The sequence below is a fragment of the Gymnodraco acuticeps genome, unplaced genomic scaffold (assembly GCF_902827175.1).
Source record: "Gymnodraco acuticeps unplaced genomic scaffold, fGymAcu1.1, whole genome shotgun sequence".
In the NCBI taxonomy this organism is placed as follows: Eukaryota; Metazoa; Chordata; class Actinopteri; order Perciformes; family Bathydraconidae; genus Gymnodraco; species Gymnodraco acuticeps.
In genome coordinates, this window is record NW_022990590.1 from 5,183,774 (window position 1) to 5,204,395 (window position 20,622).

Below are 20,622 nucleotides of genomic sequence, written 5' to 3' on the forward strand. Positions count from 1 at the left end.
TCACATCACGACAGCAATAGAATAAAATTGAATGCTTTGACACAAAAAACAAAATAAATCGGATATCCCCTATAAGACTTCCTTTTCTGTCGCTGCCCAATATTTAAAGTTTAATTGGCAACTTGAAACTGAAGACTGGAGTTGCGATACAACTTCTAAGCTCGGTAAAGTCAGAAAGATATTGATAAATGCAGGTATAGGCATATGGAATATTTTCTATCAGAAAAACTAAATAAATAAAAAAAACTGTAATTTCCCCTTACTTGTTGATGTGGTAAAACCAAGACCACTAATGTGTGAAGTGAGTTTGGTAGCACTGTAGACGGTCCCTGCGCATTCGTCTCTCCTTCGGCTGCAAATTGAGAACAATGCAAGTTGTCCAGCTCTGAAAACTGCGCGTTTTGGCTTGTTTTAAAATAAAAATTAGGTTTTAACTCATTCGTCTAACTGTTGTTAATAGACGTCTTTTGTTATCGATCCTCGAATCAGTCAATTTCTCAACTTTCCCAAACTAAGTGTGACCTGAACGTCTTGCAGCTCTGTCCATGGTTCTGGAAAGTTATTGAAAAAATAAATCCCAATTTTACAGAAATAGCTCTTTGTTGTCCCCGTGATCGTGAATAATTGATCTCGCACCGCCGTTCCGTGCTGACATTTGCTCACATGTCCCGGGGTAAGCGCGAACAGGAGCATGAATACCTCATCAGAAGAAAGAGAAAGGTCAAGTCTTATTGATTTCCCTATGCAAACGCGCTCTATTTTGTCGAAATCAAACCTCCAAAGTTGGACTCAGGTCATTCTCATCTTCCTCTTCATTCGACTTGTATTATGCAGGCTGAAATGAGATAATAGTCTGGATAGTAGTAGCTCTAGCAAAATAGAAGTATATTTAGTGATAAATGTACAGAGGCTGTAAATGCTTCTGTATGTTGGTGGTCAATCAGCGGTGCGTAAAACGCGCGCTCAGGGGTGGGGACTCCTTTGGAGAGGCAGGACCAGAGAGTAAAACAGGACGAGTCTGCATCCACAGGTTGCCGCGCGCCTCTCTCCTCCTCTCAGTGAATCTTTAGATTGCTGACAGTGGAGGAGAACCGTTTTGGACTTGGGCTGCATATAATCTCATTAGCAAAATGCCACATCAACCGCCTCGGGACAACTCCATATATAAGAATGTAATCTTATTGCGCTGTACTTTTCTGTCGTAAAAAAAAAACACCTGTTTATTCCGAGGACGGTGCGTTTTTATTCCTGAACACCATGCCACCTCACATGAGCTGCACCACGCTGACAACAGCTACATAATGGCATGTAGGAGCGGCTCCGGTCCAATAAACGAGGATAACGCAAGGTTCCTGCTGCTGGCATTGTTCATCATCATCTATCTCCTCTGTGGGGCCGCAGTCTTCTCCGCGCTGGAGCAGCCAAAAGAGCGAGAGGCGAACGAGCGCTGGGAGCAGAGGTTCGAGCATTTCAGCCAGAAGTACAACCTGAGTAAGAAAGACCTAAACAACTTCCTGAGGAACTACGAGGAGGCGAACGTGGCGGGGATCCGCGTGGACACAATCCGACCTCGATGGGACTTCACCGGCGCGTTTTATTTCGTGGGGACGGTGGTGTCAACAATTGGTGAGATGGAGAAAAGTCGCGTTTTAAAACAGTGATTTTGCGATTTTCTCTGTCAGCTCTATCATCTTTTTATTGAAATTATTTTAAAATCCACTATTTAGTATCTCCATAATCTTCATAAAGTCCTTGTTTGCAAGAAACTATCTTAAATATCACAGCTACTCGCTCTCCACGAGCCAAAATAAAAATGAATGTAAATAGAAATGTACCCCCTTAATGTATTTCAGGATGTTCAAAGCCCAGTTATCTGATGTTTTAATTGTTATAGAAGCATAAATACTGGCCCAACAAAGAGCCAGCATACACACTATTTCTGGAACAAGCACACCTGATTATAATTAAGCCGTAATTAGAGACATGAGTTGCACCTGTGACAAGTCGAAATCCTGATTTGCATTCAATTAGGACCTCCACTTTTCTCTTATCTGTTTGTGTAGGTTTATTTAGTCCTAAGAGATATACTTCAAGTTATTCTTTATAGTAACATCGCTGTGTAATATTTATTGGCCATGACGTGTGATTTGATCCAGTATAGGTTCAACTGAACAAGGCTAGGAAAAAGGCAATTTAGAGCAAGATTTGTCCTTGACAACTGTTTTTTCCATTTCAGACTGCTTCTGAGAGTCAGTATTTCATAAACAGTAAAGCCATATTCCCCTAACCAATAGCACTGTTAAACGATAGCCCTGTTGATATTCTGTTGTCGATATCATGGATTTGATCCTACCCTACACTCTCAATGTTTTTTTCCCTCATTAGCTAATCAGTAGTCATCTTCACCTGTAATTGGAGTGAGTTGTTTCATGATTATTGACAGTTTGACAGATTGATTATTGGCATTAGTTATGTTAATAATGGTCCAGACTGTTCTTAACTGAACACATTGTGATTAATGTTGGTCTAAAAAAAGTGATCTCCATATTGATCTGATGATTCACCTGTGATTACTAAAATACCAGGGAAAAAAGGAAGACAATGATTGTTTGTAACCTCATTATCAGCTTTTGGAGGATGTATACAGCCCCTCATCGAGAGCACTTTTTGCATCAACAACCCAAACCTGACTCGCGCCCTGACAAAAAGAGGTGATAGGCACCAAAGCTACTTCCAATATACACTGAACAAAAATATAAATGCAACACTTTTGTTTTTGCTCCCATTTTTCATGAGATGAACTCAAAGATCTAAAACATTTTCTATATACACAAAATAACCATTTCTCTCAAATATTGTTCACAAATCTGAAAAAATCTGTGATAGTGAGCACTTCTCCTTTGCCGAGATAATCCATCCCACCTCACAGGTGTGGCATATCAAGATGCTGATTAGACAGCATGATTATTGCACAGGTGTGCCTTAGGCTGGCCACAATAAAAGGCCACTCTGAAACGTGCAGTTTGGCTTTATTGGGGGGGTCTGGGGGGGTCCGAAAACCAGTCAGTATCTGGTGTGACCACCATTTGCCTCACGCAGTGCAACACATCTCCTTCGCATAGAGTTGATCAGGTTGTTGATTGTGGCCTGTGGAATGTTGGTCCACTCCTCTTCAATGGCTGTGCGAAGTTGCTGGATATTGGCAGGAACTGGAACACGCTGTCGTATACGCCGATCCAGAGCATCCCAAACATGCTCAATAGGTGACATGTCTGGTGAGTATGCTGGCCATGCAAGAACTGGGATGTTTTCAGCCTCCAGGAATTGTGTACAGATCCTTGCAACATGGGGCCGTGCATTATCATGCTGCAACATGAGGTGATGGTCGTGGATGAATGGCACAACAATGGGCTTCAGGATCTCGTCACGGTATCTCTGTGCATTCTCAATGCCATCAATAAAATGCACCTGTGTTCGTCGTCCATAACATACGCCTGCCCATACCATAACCCCTCCACCACCATGGGCCACTCGATTCACAAGATTGACATCAGAAAACCGCTCACCCACACGACGCCACACACGCTGTCTGCCATCTGCCCTGAACAGTGAAAACCGGGATTCATCCGTGAAGAGAACACCTCTCCAACGTGCCAGACGCCATCGAATGTGAGCATTTGCCCACTCAAGTCGGTTACGACGACGAACCGGAGTCAGGTCGAGACCCCGATGAGGACGACGAGCATGCAGATGAGCTTCCCTGAGACGGTTTCTGACAGTTTGTGCAGAAATTCTTTGGTTATGCAAACCGATTGTTGCAGCAGCTGTCCGAGTGGCTGGTCTCAGAAGATCTTGGAGGTGAACATGCTGGATGTGGAGGTCCTGGGCTGGTGTGGTTACACGTGGTCTGCGGTTGTGAGGCCGGTTGGATGTACTGCCAAATTCTCTGAAACGCCTTTGGAGACGGCTTATGGTAGAGAAATTAACATTCAATTCACGGGCAACAGCTCTGGTGGACATTCCTGCTGTCAGCATGCCAATTGCACGCTCCCTCAAAACTTGCGACATCTGTGGCATTGTGCTGTGTGATAAAACTGAACATTTTAGAGTGGCCTTTATTGTGGCCAGCCTAAGGCACACCTGTGCAATAATCATGCTGTCTAATCAGCATCTTGATATGCCACACCTGTGAGGTGGGATGGATTATCTCGGCAAAGGAGAAGTGCTCACTATCACAGATTTTTTCAGATTTGTGAACAATATTTGAGAGAAATAGTTATTTTGTGTATATAGAAAATGTTTTAGTTCTTTGAGTTCATCTCATGAAAAATGGGAGCAAAAACAAAGGTGTTGCATTTATATTTTTGTTCAGTGTAAATACATTGTTTTTAAAATCATTCTATGTGACAAAAATAGTGTTGGTGTACACAAATCAATAGATTACATTTTGTGACTATAACACGAAATGGCTTCAGAGATTTAATAGATACATGGAAGAGAAGCCTTCAAGAGAGCATTGCAGCCTTTCATGTTTATGCATAACATATGCACATCATGTTCTCGTGCAGACTTTCACTGACGTGGAGTCTTCAGTGAATGGCTTAGTATATGTTTTTTAAGGTTTTGCTATATATAACATAACAAATGTGGAAGCAATAGCTTGACTTTTGGATCGTGGGTTGATATTACAACAAGGACCATGTCCCTTGAATTTACTACATACTGTAAATGTCAAACTGAGGATATCTTTAAAAAAAAAAAAATGGAATAACAAAACCGGGAAAAACTGGAACAAGCAGCTCTTCCCACTACCACTTCACAACTTTGAATACTACAGCTAGCAACCTGTTGGCCTAGCTTAGCTTATCTTAGCACACAGTCTGGAAACAGAAACAGCATGGCTCAAGGTCCAAAAATAACAATATATGTCTAAAGCTCAACCTAACCCAAACACTTAATAGTATGTTACGGATAACAACAATTTGTTTTTTTTAAGGTGCTTATGTGAAATTTGGTAAGCTTACATTTGGACAAACAAATAAAGCTTGTATTACGCTAAGCTAACAAGCTCTTGAATGTAGCTTCATATTTACTGGCAGGAAATCAAACTTCTCATCTAACTCTCCCGAAAAAAAAAGCATCAGCCATACTTCCCACAAACACAAACAAATTATTTTTCTTTGAGTGACTAATGTTTCATTTGAGAGTAAAATAAGTCAGCACTTTGTAGCCCATCTCCAGCAGCCCATTAACGCTTATCAGGAATAGACTTTTTATTCCTGATGCTGGTGTCAAACTGACAGAGAAGCACAGTATCTTCTATTTCTTTCATGTAGGCCACTGTATTTCATTGAATAGGTCAAATGACTCATCCACACTACATTCAACTGAGTTCACGAAACAATGAGGAAGAAAATCATTAAATCCATGCCATTTGGTATTATCGTCATGGTTAAAGGAAATCTGAATGTGGAGGCCATCAAATCCTTAGTCAGGACCGGCCACTAGCATAACCACAATAAGCAGTTATTTAGGGGGCCACTGCGTTAGTGTTAATGAGAGTCTAGCTTTCTATATGTGGCAGCAGTTATACTCATTTGAGGCCAGTCATACATGTTACTATTACAAACCATCACTTCAAAACATTGGTGCATGATAGAAAAATCGTGTGTCAGTTCCGCCCCACATGCTCTGAATGCATTTCATGTGAGTGTAAGAGATGCCCAGCTGAGAGGCTGTATCACGCAGAGATAGCAGAGTGTCGTCTTCAGTATTAAAAAATATTACCAAAATTGATGCCAACATTCATTAAGAATTGTGGTGAGCATTAAAGAACGCTGCATTTCTAAGTAGCAGGACAATGTCATGACATGTACGGAAAATTAGACTGCCTCAGCCTTATACATTTTCATTTTGTCTTTTAACACTCTAAACTTTCCCCTGAGACATGCTTTAAAATGTGATGCCCTGGAACTCCCTGCAGTAATTTGATCAAGCATATAGCTTTTTCCTTATTATCAGTGGCGTTTCTATATGTACAAAAGTGATGGGGCACAAAAAACTTAGATGTCTATATACAGGGCTGCACATAACTGGTGCGCAGGTGCGCATGCGCACCGCCGCCAAAAAAAGAGCACCGGGTCATTTGAAAAAGGAGCATTTGCGTACCAACATTGAGAGAGAGAGAGAGAGAGAGAGAGAGAGAGAGGAGAGAGGGAGAGAGAGAAGAGAGAGAAGGGAGAAGAGAAAAGAGAGAAGAGGAGAGAAAAGAGAGAAGAGAGAAGAGAGGAGAGAGGAGAGAGAGAAAGATATTTGCGAGTTGCATATTAACTGAGGGCCGGCCCGTAGCACTGGCGTTATAGATGTTTGCCTAGGGCGCCAGATCTGGGAGGGAAAAAACATTTTTGACTGTTGGGGCTCATCCTAATTTTCGGCCTTGATGTAACAATATTCATAATTAAGTAAATGTAACACCCTTTACACCCCGGTTACACGTTTCATTTGCCCTGTACAATGTATGAAAATGGGGGATGTTGGCTTATCTGGCACCCGCAGCTCACAGCCAAAGTGCGAGGGAGCGAGGGAGAGAGGGAGGGTGCACCGGTACCGGCGCTGTTGTTATTAGAATCTGGTGCTAGCTGCTCGAACGGATATAAGAAGAAGATGTTTCTACAATGATGTGGAGGGAGAGTCCTCTCCAGTCAGACTGAGAGGCTGATACTACAGCTCAGTGAGGTAAAGGACTCTGAGTGTTTAGATAGTTCACTTTAGTCTAAGTTATCTCAGTGGGTCTCAAACGTTTTGATCACAATTTATGTAAACACATTTACAAGGCACTCCTTTATAATTATTGGGATAAACAGGTTTGAAATCATTCCAATGTATACTATAGGCAGGGGTGCACATAACTTTTTTGCCCTGGTTCTCAAAGGAGCACCTGGAGATGTTGCTTGGTGCTCATCCTTAAAATAAAATAAACCGTAACTTTTGAGGGGGTCTTGACTTTATTTGCCAGACACACGGCACTGGACACACAGAGGTGCACACAGAACACACATGCAGAGGTGAAAACAAGACAACATTAGCACGACCAGTAATCCTACAAGCTGTCATCACTACCCTCCTCACTGTTCTCCTCACTGTCTTCCTCTCTGTCAGACATGGTAGCTGATGATATAGGCCTACTACTTCCTCTCTGGTTGAGTCTGTGATTAGCTGCTGGTTTTGGATCGAAAGTCTCTGTTGTCATCTTAGACAAGTGGATGTAATCAAATAAGTATGTGAACATAACCAATAACCTACCATAGCCAATAACAAATTAATGTAACTTCTTTTATTTTTGTTGTTCATATCTTATTTTACCTTAACATTTATTTATTTATTTATGCATTTTTTTTTATCTTTCCAGTTTTAAAGGATATTTTTGGTTTACTGTCGTATAGTATACATTGGAATGATTTCAAACCTGTTTATCCCAATAATTATAAAGGAGTGCCTTGTAAATGTGTTTACATAAATTGTGATCAAAACGTTTGAGACCCACTGAGATAACTTAGACTAAAGTGAACTATCTAAACACTCAGAGTCCTTTACCTCACTGAGCTGTAGTATCAGCCTCTCAGTCTGACTGGAGAGGACTCTCCCTCCACATCATTGTAGAAACATCTTCTTCTTATATCCGTTCGAGCAGCTAGCACCAGATTCTAATAACAACAGCGCCGGTACCGGTGCACCCTCCCTCACTCCCTCGCTCCCTCGCACTTTGGCTGTGAGCTGCGGGTGCCAGATAAGCCAACATCTCCCATTTTCCTACATCGTACAGGGCAAATGAAACGTGTAACCGGGGTGAAAAGGGTGTTACATTTACTTAATTATGAATATTGTTACATCAAGGCCGAAAATTAGGATGAGCCCCAACAGTCACAAATGTTTTTTCCCTCCCAGAGCTGCCAGCGCAGCCCCTCCCCCTCCTCTTCTCTCTCTCCCTCTCTCCTCTCTCTCTCTCTCTCTCTCAATGTTGGTACGCAAATGCGCCTTTTTTCAAATGACCCAGTGCTCTTTTTTTGGCGGAGGTGCGCATGCGCACCTGCGCACCAGTTATGTGCAGCCCTGACTATAGGACAGTAAACCAAAAATATCCTTTAAAACTGGAAAGATAAAAAAAAATGCATAAATAAATAAATGTTAAGGTAAAATAAGATATGAACAACAAAAATAAAATAAGTTACATTAATTTGTTATTGGCTATGGTAGGTTATTGGTTATGTTCACATACTTATTTGATTACATCCACTTGTCTAAGATGACAACAGAGACTTTCGATCCAAAACCAGCTGTTGACTTGTGGATGCAAGCAGCTAATCACAGACTCAACCAGAGAGGAAGTATCTAGGCCTATATCATCAGCTACCATGTCTGACAGAGAGGAAGACAGTGAGGAGAACAGTCAGGAGGGTAGTGATGACAGCTTGTAGGATTACTGCTCGTGCTAATGTTGTCTTGTGTTCACCTCTGCATCTGTGTTCTGTGTGCACCTCTGTGTGTTCAGTGCCGTGTGTCTGGCAAATAAAGTCAAGACCCCCTCAAAAGTTACGGTTTATTTCATTTTAAGGATGAGCACCAAGCAACATCTCCAGGTGCTCCTTTGAGAACCAGGGCAAACAAGTTATGTGCACCCCTGTCTATATATAAGCTTCTGCAGTGAGGTTCATGGCTGGTGAGGCACTGGCACTGATTCTTCAGGTTTACAAATATTATATTTTGACCTAAATCAAAATATAATATTATTTCCAAAAGCTTTTTTTGTCTGATGCTTCGATTAATTTTAAACAGACAGTTCAACAAAAGATACCCAAAAAATCTAATTTTATCATTTAAATATTGAATTGTTCTCTCTTAGTAAGATCCCATTTTCAATGAAATTGTGGTCTTACCTTGACTTGAAGATGAAGTCCATTTGCCTATCCTTCTGGACAAAAATCTCTATTACTTTTTTGTAAAAGTCCTCCTTATCTTCTTGTAGTTTCAAAAGTCTATCATAAATCTAAATGATGGATTTATGATTCGAAAATGATAAAAGTAGTGGATGTGGATATTATCCGGCTGAACAAAACGTACATTTATCTATGTTTCCCACAGATCTTATTTTGAGCTATTTTCTAAAATCCTATGGAGAAATCTCATTGCTTTTTTGTGGAGGGAAGCCATGCGCAGCTTACTTCCTGGTTTTAGGACGCGTCTCTCTCCTCCTCTTCACACAACACACTTTTCGCGGCACACGTACTTACAGCCAATCAGCTCTGAATTATGTGAGATGACGTATGGTGGGGATGGCAGCACTATGCCCCTATGGTCATTATTTGTTGCCACACACATTAAATAGGAAAATACTCTGAGCATGCGCAGTGTAGTTTTTACAGTCACCGTTCACTTAGACAGTGAGAGGGAGGGGCAGGATCGGGTTTTGTCCCACATGGCTCTAAACAGCTCAATAGGCACACACTGTAGACACTAATTAGAAGAACACATACTAAAACAGCAATGTACAGACGAATCAGATGATTAAACATGATCTTAAAATATATTTTTTAATTTATTTTTTGCATTTTGTTGTAATCATTATTTTAATACTTTCTGCTGACACTAGGTCGGGCTGTGCCCCACCTGCCCCTAATGACCAGTCGCCACTGCTTATTATACATGTTGGCTTTATTCCTGCATGGAGCCCTATCTGCAGAATTAGTTTAGGCCCACCACAATCCTAGGGCTGGCCTTGCTCAGAGTGTTATTTCATGAAAGGAGATTCAGTCAAATGTATCTTTGCTTTTCGAGTGAAAAGGCTCTTGTCAGAATTCCAAGCTGCACAACAAAACAGCGTGCATGTAACTGAATCTGCAGACAATAACGTTGTTATTAATATATCAAACTCAAACAGGTGAACAGAGACAGACAGTGCTTCATTGAGCGAGACACCCCAGGTGAATAGGGTAATTTTTTTAACTTAAAGGTATCAGCTAGAAATGTCTCCAGTTAATTACTTACAATAAGGCAATTGTCTTTTGTATTACAAGTTTTCTGAAATAGCATGTTTAAATATGCAAATTATCCATTATCTCATTAAATATGCACATATTTTAACACATTTCAGGAATCGAAATCTGAACTTTGGATATAGCCAGATTCAAAATTCTTGTTTCATTTTGTAGTCATATTAGTATCTAAGGCTTTTACAGAAGGGATATTGGATATCTCTTTTTATCACTCCATAAATCAGAAAATACTGTCAACAGCCCTAAAATATCAATTTTCGCCATGTTTTTAGGTATACAATGTTGTATAATTCAGGCTATGAATTATATATGAACAAACCCTTCTGTAAAAGCCTTCATAATATTGATGGGAATATAACTGGAAGGTTTGGTGTATGTACGTGCTACTGAAGTTGAAATGTCGAACTCAGAGTAGGAGAAAAAACTCATTTTGAGAAAACGACCTTTAAAGATTGCAGTGAGGCGCTAGCTAAACCCTCCTGTTCTTTGGATGACAGCTTGCGCATCGACACACTCCGTGAAGGTATTTCATGTTCAGGGTCATTTTTTTTTTTTATAACCTTGCTTCGTGCAAGTGACAATTGTTGTCGTCTTCTCTGTGAACGTTTTTTTCGCCGTTCTTTTGGCATTTTGAGATTTCAATTTCTAGCTGAAAGCTAACCAGGAAGTGTTTTAGCACACCACGTGACGCATCTGAACGAATCACATTGTCAGAAATTGACACCAGCCAATGAGATTTCGTTTCTTGGTTTAAGACCCCTTTGTGCTTTCACGATTGGTTGCTGATACAAAGGAAATGACCATATTTGGATCCGATGAGATTGTGCAGGAGAGACACAGCTTTCCAGCGATACCTCTGTTGACATGGTGCAAACAGCGGTCGCGGTACTTTATGTTACGTTAGAATGCTAACTTTTGGTGAATTTAGGAGAAACCTACAGACGCAAATAGACAAACTATAGTAAAATAAACACTTAAATGTGTATTTTGTACGTTTTCCTTCCAAAAGCCTGAAAGAAAACATGTTATGGAATCAAAATAGCACAAAATCTCAAAATGGACCAGTACTTGAAAAACGATGTTTTTGCCTGCCGTGTCTCGCCTTAAGTGCTAAATGAGGGATGAGACATCGCTGAGATCTGTGCGATCGATGGATGCAGCTCTCGGCTTGAGTCCTATTTTGTTTCTCTGTCAGTTCAAAAGAGACAAAGAGAGGTCACACACCAACAGTGTGTCTGTTGCCCTTATAAATAGAAAACAGTTTAATGGGTTCTTACCTTTTAAAAATGATAGAACATGATACAATTGACAAGTGAAGTGGCCCCAGTGGGACTTTCACTTGCTAAGTAACCGTAGGGAATACGGTGAAATGTTAAAGAAACAGACACCTTTGCTCTGATTGTCAAGATGTGCTTGGATTGAAAACACATTTGCGCTTTGATTAAGTGAGTGACAAAGAGACAGAGCGAGAAGGAGAGCACGTCACCAATGGCAACTAAGGGGTTCAGCCAGTTTTGTGAGAATGATTTCCCTCTCTGAGAAGAAAATATCAGTAATTAGCCTTCTTTGTTAATGGCATAAAGGATATGAGTTTGATTAAAAAGGTAAATACAATTAGCTGGAGGCAATGGACACAAACGTCTTCTCTACAAAGGATCCATTCATTTACAACAGTGTGTGTGATAGTTTTCCAGTGATAATAATGCTTCTTTTGTGCTTTGTGAAGCGTTTATTCTCTCCTTTTTATTCAGAGCCACCTGCATCTGCAAAAGTCAAGGAGTTTAGCTACTCTCTGAACGTGAGCTTGCAGTCCTATTATGTATATATTTCCTTATTGCATATATTGTGTGTTTCCAAGGGTTCGGTATGACCACTCCTGCCACCATTGGAGGAAAAGTCTTCTTGATGTTCTACGGCCTGCTCGGCTGCGCTGCCACCATCCTCTTCTTCAACCTCTTTCTGGAGCGTGTCATCACAGTCATCGCCGTGGTCCTCAAGTCCTGTCACGAACATCGGCATAAAAAAGCTGCGCTTGCATCAAATGGCCAGCGAGTGTCTGAGGGAAACAGAGCTGGTGGAAATGGAGGAGAAAGAGGAGAGGATCTGGCTGGCTGGAAGCCTTCGGTTTACTGCGTCATGTTCATTCTAGGCATGGCGGCCATTGTGGTGTCCTGCTCTGCCTCGCTCATGTACTCTGCAGCCGAGGGTTGGGACTACCTGGACTCGCTCTACTTCTGCTTTGTGGCCTTTAGCACAATTGGTTTTGGAGACATGGTGAGCAGCCAGCGGGCGGTGTACGAGGGCCACGCCACAGTCGCGTATAGGTTGGGCAACTTCTTCTTCATCCTGACCGGCGTCTGCTGCATCTACTCCCTCTTCAACGTCATCTCCATCGTCATCAAGCAGGTCCTGAACTGGCTCCTGAGGAGGCTGGACGCACCCTGCCGCTGCTGTTTCCCCAGGAGGGGTCACCACCCACACCGGCACCCCCGACGGAACGTGGTGGCACCGGGCCACCTGCGCGCCCGCAGAGACCCCTCCATCGAGACGGATGCCCTCAACGAAAGTGAGACCGACAACGGGCGCAGGATGTCTGGGGAGATGATCTCCATGAGGGACTTTCTTGCAGCCAACAAGGTGAGAGCTTCACGGTGTTACTGACAGTCATTTCATCTATCTAATGTCATTACGTGTTATGACGCTCAACATATTCAGTTATCTCCCAGAGTAATTTAATTTAAACTGCTCACAAGATTTGTAAAACAGATATTCATTCAATCTTGTTGGTTCCCTGTAGTCATGCTTACTTTAGTCATTAACTCCTCATTCACCCTGCTCTGTCATCTTGCTCCTCATAACCTGTATTGCACTTTGCTCTGCTCTACTGCAGATTTTCTGCATAATTGGCAATGAAGAAACTCCAACATAAAAGCAACCTATCATATAACAGAAGGGATATATGAAGAAAATCTAATATCCCGATATTTCTGATCAATTACTCCGATATTTGGCGATATAAACACAATGTGATGCAGTTTTTGAAAAAGTAAACATCTGGAATTTGGATATAATAGCTAAGAGGGTTCAAATGCATGTTCATAAAATTACAGCACTTTACTGCCTTTGAAAGAAGAAACATTTGCGATATTACGATATCCAAAATGTAGGACGATATCTAGTCTATCATGATATCCATTTTATATATATAAACCTAACACAAGAAGTAAGGCAATTTGTGTTGGGTTGATGATTTCCAAGTTGAAACAATGCTTTTTGGCAATAAATCTTATACCGTTATATCCTGTTTTCTTACCTTTCCAGTGGTACCACATTTATGAGGAACAAGCATTTGTGGGATGAGCAGCAGAGCTGAGTATGTCGGGTGCGCCCATGAAAAATGTGATACCCCACATAAATGTGACAAATCTCCTCTAACATATTTTGTTGCTGCTGACTCTAGTTTTGTGTTGTATGGTGGATTGGATGATTGAAGTCTGATGAATAAAGACATATTGGCAACAATTGATTTATTAACAATTGATTCATTTAACAAGCAGCCTCAGTAGCGTGTGGAAGAACCAAACACAGCCACAACAGCCTCTCCTCCTCATGCTGTCACCAGCCTGCTCACACTCTGCTGTGGGATGGCCTCCCATTCTTCAACCAGCATTTGTCCCAGGTCAGCCGGCGTGGTTTTGTTGGTCACTCTGGAGCGGACAACAGGGCCAAGCTGACCCAAAATGGGGTTCAATGGGGTTGAGGTCAGGACTGCAGGTCATCCCATCCTCTCCACTCCTACTCTATCGTTGCAGCAATCAGCAAAGCATTCTCTGCGTCTTCTCCACAATGTGACCCTACGATCCATGTGCCGTAGGCAGAATCTGGACTCATCGCTGAGCATAATGTTCCTCCACATGTTGAGGTTCCTGTTTAAGTGGGCCTGACGGTGTAGGGCAGTCATGGCAGGCTCCTGGCAGCCGTACGAGACCGGAGAGTGGCTGCTGTTTGGCATTGGCAGAGGAGATTTGTCACATTTTTCATGGGCGCATCCCACATACTCAGCTCTGCTGCTCATCCAACAAATGCTTGTTCCTCACAAATCTGGAAAACAGGCTTTCCAATGGTACAAGATGTATTGCCAAAAGTATTGTTACAACATAGAAATCATCTACCAAACACAAATTGCCTTACTTCTTGTGTTAAGTTTGTATATTACCCAGCCTCATAGTGATGTTTCCCTTTAAACACACCAATATTAAATCATCTGTTATAACTAGATTACAAGTATTTAAACTAAAGTTTACTTAAAAAGGTAGTGTAGTGCAAGTCATAGTTTGGCTTCCTGGAAGAAGCAGTATGATTTTGTTGCTGTTTTCTAGGCTACATGGATATTATGTGTAAAATGTATCTGAATACCAATTCCCTACTCCATTGCTATCACCCTTTCAAGAGCCCTCTGAGACACTCAGAGGTGTCAATTGTCCATACATTTCCATAACTGCCACCCTACTTTTCCGACAAGACGAATGAGCAGTGTGTCCTGTTGAATATCAAATTGTTGCTCACTCACTCCAGAGTTATTCTCAACTGGAAGTACAACATCTGAATGTTCACACCTGGTTATTATTCTGATTACTGAGCCTGAAGTTTCTGGCTGAGATAATTAGAAGACAAAATGGTGTGATGTTTCAAGGATGTGAATATCCTGATGCAAACTAGCCAAATCTCCAGCGATGTCACTTTGATTTACCTGCTTCATTGACTATTAATAACTATTAACAACATTCATTTATTCCAAGAGAAAGACAAAGGAAACGACAGGAAAATCAGAGATATTTTTATAGGCAAGGGGACTGGTAAGTGTTATTAGAAAATACATGCTAGCACGTTGTAGTGTTGCGACTACCCATCTATAGTTCATTATATGTATTTAAAAAGTTACAAATGGCATCAAAACTTCAGTAACACGGATCTAACAAGGCTTAATTATGCTTAACACGTGGCCAATTAGAGCTATGAAGAGATTACGGTGGCCGACAGGGGCAACTGCAAGGATAAAAAATACATATTTGATTATGGAAGTGCAACTGACAAAAAAATTATAATATATATATTTACATTACATAAAAGTATATGTGGTCAATACCAACAAAAGCAAACGCAATGTGGCAGTCCAATTTTGAATAAAAAGCACAAGTTGTTCAAAGCTGGATTCTGCCTCAGAACTATCTGATAACATCAGAGTGCCACAGGAATAGCATTTCAAGTAGGAAAAAGTAGCAGATTACATATTGTACGTGTGCAAAGAGGAATAAGAGAGAAAATGAGGGGAAAGGGAGGGGTGGAGACGATGTAGACGAGACATGTCATAGAAAAACAGAATGCTGCTGTTGCATAATGTATCACACGCGCCTTTAGATGTTCAATCAGGGACAGCTGCACATTGAAGATGTGTATAGACTTTAGTGGCAACATGGACCTATACTTTATTAAGGCCTTAAACGTTTCAATGCAGGGGGATAGGTGGAAACATTCTTAGAGATAGACCTCCAAACACTGAGTCATTTTTATAAATATGACTTTGTCTGTCATTGACCAGACACTGAAGACGAGGTCATCGTGTCATGGTCATCCTCAGCATATTATGTGACAATCTCATCCAATTAAAATGCTATAATTTCAGGTATAACAATATAAGTTTAGAGGTTAAGGTGATTCAGCAACTAACTAACCATACTCATACGTCCTTGAGAGGTGGTCTGAAGTGAAACAGAAAGAGAATTGAGACCTCTTTCAAATACATTCACACAAGAAACATATCCGTTTTCTGTTGGTCCACTATATGGTTAGTTTAAAAGAGTCTATATGTGAAAACATCCTTGATTTCCCTCACTTCTGGTACATGTTTAACTTGTAGAAGAACAGAATACTTTGATTAACTACACTCAGGGGCGGATCTACGGGGGGGGCAAGGGGGGGCAGCTTCCCCCCCACTGTCGAGCCTTGCCCCCCCAGCTGCCCCCCTAATTTTTGTTTCCCTAAAACTGTACTAAAACAAACCTACACTATTTCCACAAGCTTCTCAAGCAACAAAACAAGCATTACATTAGTTAAAAGTGAATCATTTTAAATATCATTATAGGCCCGTTAAAAACGCAGCTACGGCCCTGCATTAAACTGCGGAGCGGCGTTCACACAGGCCGCGGCTCACACCGCTGCAGAGAGGGAGCGAGCTGTCTCAGCACTTATGGATCAGCTTCCCCTGGGAGCATTTCCATTTCCACTAGTTTTGTTTTTACTAAGGACGAGAGCTTGAAACTAAATATTAATAAAACGCTGCCGTTTGAATCGATAGCGTTTAACAGACGGGCGCTGTTTGGGGCGTTACGTTACAAAATACTACGCAGACAGCGTTAGCTGGGAGATCGATCACTTTGTTAAACTACGCGGTAGCCTCCTATTAAATCCACGTAAACTACACATCACAGCCATGAGGCCAGATCAATGAAACCAGGATACATCCTTTACCGTAAAAACTGGATCCAAACACAGCTGCCTGTGTGCGCTTGATCAATACTTTCTGATGTTATATTTATGATATGCTACATATTAGCTAGGCTACATGGCCCTAACGTGCAAAGTTATACAAGCATTTGTACCAGTGCTTTTCACAAGTAGACTCTTGCAGGCCAGAGTATAGGAGTGATTCAACAACAACAAAAAGACATATGAGAAGTGATCAGGACGAACAGAAAGAGGAAAAGGAAAAGAGAGATGAAGAGACCAGGAGGCTCAGAGCAGGAGGAAGAGGAGGAGATGAAGAGACCAGGAGGGTCAGAGCAGGAGGAAGAGGAGGAGATGAAGACATTAGTGAAGAAGAAGAAATATATGTGAGGAATAAAGATGAAGTATCAGAAAGAGGGCCAGAGGCAGGGATCAGGAGGCAGATGAAACTCCAGCTGGACCACATGGTATGTTCTTATTCTCCTTACATATTCCATTACAACAGCACAATCTAGCAGCTCTTAGTATGGACAAATATTGATTGAAATGTGTTGCTGCACAGGTCACCTGTAGCTCTCTGAAGAGATGGGTGATGTCATTTGTGTACTTAATTATAATTAAGTACTTACAGTATGCAGAATTCTGAGTATTCTCTGAATCGGGTGCCTTTTGGGTCTTTATATCTTTGAAAAATGAAACCAAAATGTTTGGTCATAACATCTGGTAGTGGACTACTTACATGTTCCCACCTCAGGCACAAAATATAAATAATTACTAGGAATTTACTTGAACAAATGTAACAGGGTTGACGTTTTTGACAAAAAGTAGGCATGATACTTGTTTAGCTAAGATATAACATGGAAGTCAAGGACATTACAACATTGTAATATTTTGCAAAACTATTGTTTATTTTTGTAATAAACAATTATTTACTATTATTAATTCATACAACATATTGAAATGTTGAGTTTGTCAATCTTAATCTGAAAATACAAAAACTGAAATATAGGTAAGAGAAGAAACTGACACTTTTGTGATGTAATTCCCTCAATGCAGATCACACATGGACTGATCCATTATTTTAATAGGAGGGTAAATGGTATGGCGTGACGGGGTTGAAACAAACTGAGGGACAATATTGCAATTTCATAGATAATTCAAGTATTTTTTCAGAATTGATTTTTTATCAGTTAAAGTTGACCAGCATATGATTATATTAGCAGCAACATGTTGGGATAATTGGCCATTTTGATTTGTTTAATATTAAATTAATATGTAATAATGCTTAGTGAGGACATGCAAATATGTCTGTCTAAGACAACCAATTTTTTTTAAAACAAAATATATATTTAATTTTACATTGCTTTAAAATACATTTTGTAGTTTCCTTTCATTTAAAATGGTTGAGGTAAGCTTGGGGGACTCAAAGGGCACCCGATTGTTTGTCTGAACACCTTGTTTCTCTTGTGCATTAAGAACACTTGTGTTAGGGCATGAATTAACAATAAATAGGTTATACAGTATAAAATACCACGTACTGTCCGCCCTCCTATGCCACCCTGGCATGACCTCTTGCCCCCCCTTTGCCCCCCCATGTAAAATGTTCTAGAACCGCCACTGACTACACTCAGTCAGAAACCCAAGACATTTAGGTGATTGATGATTAAAATCTGTGGACTACAAACATTTAGGGTTAAGGCTCCAATGACAAGGCCAACATGCTTGTACTAGCCACGTATAATGTCTACAAGTACACCATCTCAGTTTGTTTTTTAGCTTATTAGCTCCGAACACAAGGTACAGGTGAAGTTTATGGGAATTTCATTATAGTTTTCCATTAAATTGAGAGCAATTGGTGATTTGCCTGATGATGGTGCCAGATGAAACATCATATGGATCACCAGAGTTCATAAAAAACATCCAGAGGGGAGCATGAAAGTCTATAACAAATTCCATGGCAATCCATTGGATATTTTTGGAGATATTACAATATGAGTAGTGCAAGACTCAGGGGATCACCAAAGTTAGAAGGCTTTTCCCGTGGGGCTTTCTGTACTGTACACATTTCCTGATAAATCATCTCAAGAGCTGTTGAAATATTTCTGTCTGGATGAAAGACAAACATCCAGTCATGCAACTACCATGGCTAAGAATACCCATTAATCCAAAATACAGTACCATTAAATATTAATCAATATTAATAAAACAATATTACACATCAGTAATGTTTATTCCCTACAGGTTGTTTTGTACACTGATAAAGCAAAAAGAAGGATCTGCTTTCTGTCAGTAACACTTGCTCAGTATTTGTCGTCCTTGTTCACATAAATCGACACCACAAAAGGAGAGGAAAGGCACCATCTGGTAGCCTCATATCACACCTGTGAAATCAGATGTGTGTGCTGCCAACACATTGTATTATCCTCATTGTGCAAGGCTTCACAGGTTGCAGCTACCACTTCCAAACGCAGACAGCAAATATATCCTCATCTGTTTATTCCTTTATCTCTTTCTCTTCCTGCAGGTCAATCTGGCTATTATGCAGAAGCAGCTTTCCGAGATGGCCATTGGGCACCCGCGCCAGTCCAGCTCCAATTCACGTCAGAACGGATTCTCAGGAGGGGTGGGAGCCCTCGGCATCATGAACAACCGTTTGGCAGAGACTAGCGTGGACAGATAGGGCAGACAATTATTTTTAGGGGTAACAAAAGGCTGCAAGGATAAGCCGATAAGGACACATTTCCACTCGGGAAAGCCTTGCTGGAAAAAAGAAAATGAGACTTTGGGTGGTTTAAAGACTGAATACATGACTAATTCATCCATTGACAGCACGCTGACTCCCAGCAGCAATCATCTCCGCCAACTTCCCTGTCAAGAACATGGCTACACTAATGATGAATTAGAGAATTAGAGGGGCTGGAGTCTGTCTTCTGAACCACAATGTTACCGCATGAGGAATTCAGTTGCCATGGTGATATAAAAAGAGGCCTGCCTGGAGTACTTGTATCTAAGCCTTAAAATCCTAATGCACTACACGCTTCTTCACCTTACATATCGTCAGTGTTGGGCAAGTTACTTTTAAAAAGTAACTAGTAATAGTTATAGTTACTGCTCGCAAAAAAGTAACTTACTTTATTAGTTACTCAATTATAAAAGTAACTAGTAACACGTTACTTTACTTTACTTTAAAAATAATTACAATAAAAATACAAGTGTTTGTGTTGTTCTGTGGCACCGTAAGAGAAAAGACAACACCCCATCATTGTAGCAATTATCATTATGAAATGTAGTGGAACAATAAAACACAAAAGATATATTTTGACATTTTGACAGGCATCTTTATTGTAGCCTCAACAATCAAGTTCTAAGTAGTGCACTTGTAGTGCAATATGAAATAAAAACAACTACACTATTTTGGCAGTGTAACAATTAAATAAGAACTACACTCTTTTGGCAGTAACTGACACTGACTGACACTGAAGACAAACAAACTATTTTCAGCCTCACAAAAACAAACTAACAGTGAAATAATTTACCTCACATCTGGCCATATAGCATAAACAAAATCAATAATGGTGGATAAACTTAAGAAGAGGTGCTTTCAGCCTTATAAGTAATCTCCAAGTTGTAAATGCGCTGCTGCTCTCGCTGATACTTGCATCTGCCATTGTGTGTGCGTGTGTGTGTGTGTGTGTGTGTGTGTGTGTGTGTGTGTGTGTGTGTGTGTGTGTGTGTGTGTGGTGTGTGTGTGTGTGTGTGTGTGTGTGTGTGTGTGTGTGTTGTGTGTGTGTGTGTGTGTTGTTGTGGTGTGTGTGTTGTTTGTGTGTGTGTGTGTGCGGGGTGGTGGGCGTTGCCGTGTATGTGTGTGTGTTAGCAAGTGTTTGTGTGTCTGTGTATTTTGTATTTTCCCCATAATTCAAGGACCCGCCCAACTCTGTCTCTGATTGGCTTACCCTGAATGTTTACCCGCGTTAACCAATCATCCTCCTCTCTGGTCACTTTTCACTTTTCCATGGTACTGTGAGAAGACATCGCTGTATTCGCCTGTAAATTACATCCGCAGGGAGAT

At 40.9% G+C, this 20,622-nt stretch overlaps 1 protein-coding gene across 1 annotated transcript; it reads left to right on the top strand.

Annotated features, from left to right (window-relative positions):
* The first annotated feature begins 1,097 nt into the window (after window positions 1–1,097).
* On the top strand, window positions 1,098–20,227 carry kcnk13b (potassium channel, subfamily K, member 13b). The gene is made up of 3 exons (XM_034228742.1): window positions 1,098–1,626; window positions 11,908–12,686; window positions 19,078–20,227. The coding sequence occupies exons 1-3, from the start codon at window positions 1,302–1,304 to the stop codon at window positions 19,231–19,233; spliced, it is 1,260 nt and encodes a 419-aa protein (XP_034084633.1). The 5' UTR covers window positions 1,098–1,301; the 3' UTR covers window positions 19,234–20,227.
* Window positions 20,228–20,622: the final 395 nt, after the last annotated feature.

Coding starts and splice junctions, on each gene's coding strand:
- kcnk13b (XM_034228742.1), top strand. CDS start 1,302: ATGGCATGTAGGAGCGGCTCCGGTCCAATAAACGAGGATAACGCAAGG. Junction 1,627..11,907: donor GACGGTGGTGTCAACAATTG/GTGAGATGGAGA, acceptor TGTGTTTCCAAG/GGTTCGGTATGACCACTCCT. Junction 12,687..19,077: donor ACTTTCTTGCAGCCAACAAG/GTGAGAGCTTCA, acceptor CTCTTCCTGCAG/GTCAATCTGGCTATTATGCA.